Raw genomic sequence first — 6,358 nt, 5'->3', positions numbered from 1 at the left:
CTTGCTCCGCCGAAGTTTGTGCACACTCATGCTTTTCTTAACAGCTTAGGCCGCTCATCTTGTAAAAATCTCATCAAGCTGCCAGATCCAGATCCAATCGGCCACCTCCATGCTCTTTAGCAACTTGATTTTCTCTTAAAACCATTTGATAGCCAGCTTAATCTCAGTCGTGATGTCAATAATTGTGAGAGAAAAAAAACACACACACACACACAATAATCACGCCCTAATTATAAGTTTAAGAATTAAAACAATGCACATAATCATACATAAAAATATCACACAAAATACTTATTATCCAATGCATGACACCATTGGAAACTTGAAATAGTATACATACCAATCTAACAATATATGTATATATACACACTATACGGTATCGTCATTTGTTTATTGTGTACAATTATACTTACAGTACTTAATCCCAAGTCTAAATCTGTCACTGAACATTGCTCCAGTCTTCTACTGTTTACAAACAGCAATTTACTGCAAAATCAGGAACATTTTGCACAATGTCAAGACATTAATTACTGAAAATAGTTGTGAACAAGTTTTAACTCTACCTTGTGAAGTTGTATTTAACTAGGATATAATCATATTGGATCTTTGTTTCACAGGGGTGTGTCTATATTTTCTGTGCAGCATCAGGTCGGATTGCCCGTTTCAGTAAGAGTTTGTACTGTTGGCTCCTTGACCACTCATCGATTTCTCGCGCACGAAGAACAGGCAGAGGGTGAGATAATTGGCTTGTTTGAGCATTCCTAAACAAAACACAAAATATTTCATTATTGTTACAGAAAAGATGTAGAAGTATTGATGACAAGCTGTCGAGATTTTGATCATAGTTGATGCTACCAACCTGATGTACCATCCTATCGGACTTGATGAGGCCTTATCATATGATCGAGCTTGTTCTAGGAAAGCGTCAACATTAAGTTGTTCAGACAGGGAGGGACAGCCTCCCGCCAATTTCATTAGAACTGAGATGACAACCTGTGCCATGGTAACATATTCAACCCGGAAAAACAAAATTACTGTCCTTTCTAAGAGATTGCGCATAAACCGCTTTTATTTTGCCTATATGGCCCAAACAATTAAGAAGAAAGTTCACAATTGGCACTGGAGTGCCCAAATATTCATTATAGTCTTTAAACCTAAGAATGTGCCACTTTGGAATTAGAGAAATAAATTCACTTTCTCACTTTGGTCCTTACACTACACAAATATGTTCACGTTTGTTCCTAAACAACACAAATATGTTCAATTTCCCCTCAACCACACATATATCACTACAAAACCTCAACAAAAACTACAAAAATAAAATAATCCATTGGGCTGACAAACTGCCATGCATTAACGATTTTCAAATATAAGGACCAAAGTAAACAATTTTGTCTAATTTATGAACCAAAGTGATAATTTCTCAGGTTTGAGCACTAAAATGAATATTTGGATAGAGTTTGGGATCAATGCAGGACTTTCATCATGATTTAAACACCGGTCTCTCCCAAGGAGACTAAAAGTCTGTCCAACCCCACAAAGAGAAGGCAGCTACCACAAAGTTTTATCTTAAATTACCTTCGGATCTTGAGCAACAAGGAGAGCTGCCCTGTCACAAGTTAGTTCAGCAGCTCGAATCCACCTAAACAGTTGTTCTTCCAATCTCTGAGCAATCAACCCACCTAGCCCTGCAAATTTTATAGCCTGCAGATCTTAGTCGAAGAATTTCACTTGATGAAAAATGTGGAAATTTCCAACTAATCTAAAAGATGACCAAAGCAGAAGGCTCACCAGGAATACTGTAGGCCCCCAACGTAACAATGTTTGCAAATGTAAGCCACAAACCATGGTCACACTTCAAGTGGCCCAGTTCATGAGCCAAAACAGCCTAGTTGAAAGTCCTAAGCCAATATAAGTAAAATACATTGATCTCAAATCAAAATGATAAATTCAAGATAACCAAACTGTTGCGAGCTTAGATATACACTAAGTACACCCAAGTATTATAGTAACAAGGCCAGATACACTCTTGTATGCCCAGGTGCAGTATAAGAAGTGTAGTGTACATCCATACAATTGCTTGCCTATGTATAACTTAAGATAACCTTTGGAATCCGTTATATAGTAAATTGCCTACTATCTATTATATGGCTACCATTACTGGTCAACAAATGAAGCAGTCCTTAGATCTAAGAGTGACAGAGTAAAAAAGACAGTGATAAGCTTCAACTTGAAAGTCCTTGGATGATAAAGCTGCCTGCTGCAGAATGATTTGTAGTTCCAACAAAAATAAGAAATGTATATCTAGATGACATAATATGGAAGATCAATGGCTGTGTTCGCCAAGGAAATTATGGTGATATGAGTTAAATTGTTCTTTGACATTTAAATAATAAAAAATAAATGTGCATTTTCTGATATCTCAAAAAGTGTTCAATTCAGTGAAGATACATAATTAAATTTTGACCAGGGACAATTTGATCAGATGGCGGTGTCCGAGAAACATGGAGGGTAATACGCAGCCAGCCTCTACAAAGACATAATTGAGGTCACTTTATGTCTACTTTCACAGGCGATAAATTTCCAAGAAGTTATTCTTTTCTTTTAAATGTGACAACTGTGCCATTGGTCTTCACCAGCTTGGCATATTTCCACTTGGGGAATGATATCAAGGAAAAGTTTTTCCTTCCCTTTTGTCAAGAACAAACAAACATACTAGAACTATACAAAAAATGACCAAGAGTGACCATGGCACTTCCAAGCAATTATGTGGATAGTTCTTCATTGGAACTAAAGACTTTTGTGCTGATCCACTACAAATGATTAACAGTAGAAATTATGATCATTCCACATCTCATAATACAAGAAAAGTTCCAAACACTACCTCACTTAAATAAAGATGACCTTGTGAAGTGCCACTTTGTCATTCTTAGCAACATTCAAAACTATAGTTATTAGTAATGCAAAAAAAAAAAAACATCCGTCCAACTCTTTACAAAGAACTAGAAGTAGAATTGGTGACAATTTGGCTGGGTTGAGCTTTGTCTTTTATGAAATTACAAAAACTCTAATGAAAGCCAGAACATAGTGCAGTACAAAAAGAAAAAAGAGAAAATACCTGCAGCTCTCTTTTAGTCAGAAGTCCCACCAGGCTAGTATGGACAACAATAAATGGCTTTCTACCACTTATAGCCAGAGTGTACGCATTGGGTGAAGGGTTTTGGCGCACATATAAGTCAGGAGCCTCAATGTTTAGCACCTTTGCAGCCTCAATTAATAACTGATAAAGTTCAGAAAGCTGTTGACAAAGAAACATGATTTAGTTTAAAAAAAATGAATGAATAAAATCCAGAGAAGAAAAGCCTTCAACAAGAAGAATTTATGAATAATGAATCTTACCTTTGTATATTTAAATCATAGGAAACTAGGAAAGAAATGAATTATTGCATTAGTGCAAAATTACTGCACTTATTCAAGATTGAACATAAAAGGAAATACAAAAATGAAATAAAATCTTAGTTTCCAATTCATTTCAAGTGCAATGCTAAGTGAAAGGGTGTGAATTTAGAAAGAACTTTGGCTTAGCAATCATCTCAATGAACTTTCAATAACCTTGATGGTTCCAAAGAACAGAGAATAAAAATGTAAATTCGCCCTAATCTAGATATATCATTGGATCACATATTTTTCTGGAAAAGTAAAATGACCTGATTTTCTGTAACAAGTACAGATGTTCCTATGTTCTCCAGAAACATGACCTCTTCTGTGACTGGTCCTGCAAAGAAAATAAGACAGAAAGAAGAGTAAAGTAGAATGAAACATGGATTCACTAAATTCGTAACATTAGTCTGAAGATAGAAACACTCTCCTAATTATCATAAGGAATAGTCACCATCCAACCATTCTTATTCAGAAACCATGCTAAGGAGTCAGATTAACATCACAAACTTATTCAATTGCTTCCTGCTAAAACCCACTAAATAAAACAAAAAATAAAAAAAAAACAAGAAGCTTCCATGTGAACATAATTTTTTAAATCTAGAGCATGGCACGACTACCATTGCATGAAAGTGTGTTCCACAAGAAATAAATAACTAAAGCAAAACATGAAGTAAAGAGAAGCATTACAAGTTAAGCAATAAAGATATTCTTATTTTAGAGGGTAACCCAAATTAATCAACTCAAACAAACAATGGAGAATCAAGGAAAGCCAAAGACAAGAATTCAAAAGGATGAAGGTTTAACTGAAATTTGGATGTTAAATTATACTTTCCATGTTCCAACCAGGTCAACCTATCAGTAGCACCAAAAGATTAGTGTGGCTATGAAAGTCTGCATGTGATCTACAGAATAGACCTTCCACTTAAAAAAAGAAATGGTCATTGCGTCAAGTTATAATTACTAATACAACTTGATGAATTGAGATATAAGTGTCCATCTGGATGGCGGTGATCATTCCTAGGAATGGGAATCATTATCTCCCATTTATGTATACCCTTGTTTGTTATGAATGGATGTTGAATCCCAGAGGAATGAAGGGGAATGAACATGAAATAACTTTTTTCCCCAGGTAGAGATCTAATTATGAAAATCATTAATTTATATAATTAATTATAACAAATTTATTTACCATTCAACAAAACTCACTGTATCATTTATTTTGCATTAAGGTTATAAAGAAAATTTTACCACAATTCCTCTTTTTTACTTCTTTTCATTCCCAACACACCGTTTTTATTCATATTCCCATTCCTCATAATTGTTATTTCTTACAGAGGTTATAAATCATTAAATCCTGTAACATGTCACATATGTTTGGCTAAACTCATCATAACAAAATGAAAGGAAATTAGATGCCTAAGGTGAAACCAAATAAGATGTTATTGACTAGGGTTTACAATATAAGAAACATGTAAAACTGCATAGAAGAAAATACTACTCGTTATTTACCTAATAGAGCTTTGCCAAGGTCCTTTAGTCCTGGGATTGCCCTCAAAAGCAATGTGTTCTGGATAAATCAGCACATACACATCAATGAACCAATCCAATAAATCAAAGAATTAGCTCAAAACAACCAACATATTTTATTCAAAAGACAGCATTCAAAATCAGAAGATTTTGGCCATGGGGCAAGACAAACGATGCGTCTACACACCCATCCTACTTAAAAATTCCATATATATGAAAAAGCTCTCACCTTTATATACCAATCATGTTTGTAGTTCTCAAATTTCATGAAGAGTTTAGTTAAGAAACATCTCAAGTAAAACCAAAACACAGTAAACCCAAACCATGAAAACATTCTCTACCAATAATCCAGGCATAAAATTGTACAAATATCAAATCCAAAAACTTAAACCCCACAAATTAAGAACAAATTCCAAACCAAATCCAACAATTCTCTAAATCCATCATTCCTTGTCTCCAATTTAAAGAAAATGAAGCACAAGATGACGATCAAGAACAAAGAAAATACCTGCTTATCAAGCGGATGGCGGAAGTCATCGGCATCGAGATCGCTAAAATAGACAGGCCCCGATGCCCGGCAAACAGCGACATGGATTCGAGAACGTCCTCCCTTCTTCTCAAATCCATCTCTCAGGTGGTGGCCTGAAGGCCGGATGGGGATCAAAGAGGCTGGTCTCTGAGAGACGAAGGAAGAGGAGGGGAAGAGGAGAAGCATCGACGCCATGGATTCCAGCGAGAGAGATCTTCGAGCTTCTGAGCTTCTTGGTTGAGTGTACGGGTCTATCTGCGATATCGCGGTTCTAGTGTCCTGCGGGACAAGTAACTAAGTTCTGTCAGAACTTTTCCTCCATACCCCTAGAAAATAAATAAAATTTACTTGTCACCTGTCCATAAATTTTATTTTATTTTATTTTATTTTTATTTTTATTTTATTTATTATTAATTTTTATTTAAAATTTAAAAATAAAAATAAAAATTTTATTATTACATTTCAGTCTTTATTTGTATTTGATATGATATTAATAATGAAGAATATTTATTTATTTACTTTAAAATGTTCCATTAGATATTTTGAATTACTTTTAATTATTAAAAAGTATTTTTATTTGTTGGATAAAATATACCAATAGTTTATGTATTTTTTTAGATATAGTTATTAAACTTAGTTACTTAAACATCAAACCCTTTCCACTCTAGCTCTCAAGTTAAATGGTTCAATCATTGGATCTCAAATGATACACTTAGGTTATAGTGGGTTAACATCCAAATTAAAATTAAATTAGTAGATTCAACTTCAATAGTGTTAAATTTGACGACATTGATTGACATTATATGACAAGCCAATAGGTAACATGGCAAAGAAAGATGATGCGTCAATGATGACTTGGCA

The 6,358-nt window shown here is 34.4% G+C and overlaps 1 protein-coding gene across 1 annotated transcript; it reads right to left on the bottom strand.

Annotated features, from left to right (window-relative positions):
• Window positions 1-266: 266 nt before the first annotated feature.
• LOC120270918 lies at window positions 267-5,774 on the bottom strand. Its single transcript, XM_039277998.1, has 9 exons — window positions 5,477-5,774; window positions 4,951-5,008; window positions 3,708-3,775; window positions 3,119-3,298; window positions 1,792-1,888; window positions 1,579-1,688; window positions 860-993; window positions 564-761; window positions 267-486 (listed from the first exon to the last, which is right to left on the bottom strand). The coding sequence occupies exons 1-8, from the start codon at window positions 5,690-5,692 to the stop codon at window positions 626-628; spliced, it is 999 nt and encodes a 332-aa protein (XP_039133932.1). The 5' UTR covers window positions 5,693-5,774; the 3' UTR covers window positions 267-486; window positions 564-625.
• Window positions 5,775-6,358: the final 584 nt, after the last annotated feature.

The sequence above is a fragment of the Dioscorea cayenensis genome, chromosome 10 (assembly GCF_009730915.1).
Source record: "Dioscorea cayenensis subsp. rotundata cultivar TDr96_F1 chromosome 10, TDr96_F1_v2_PseudoChromosome.rev07_lg8_w22 25.fasta, whole genome shotgun sequence".
Classification (NCBI taxonomy): domain Eukaryota; kingdom Viridiplantae; phylum Streptophyta; class Magnoliopsida; order Dioscoreales; family Dioscoreaceae; genus Dioscorea; species Dioscorea cayenensis.
This window is presented reverse-complemented; position numbering and strand designations above follow the sequence as displayed.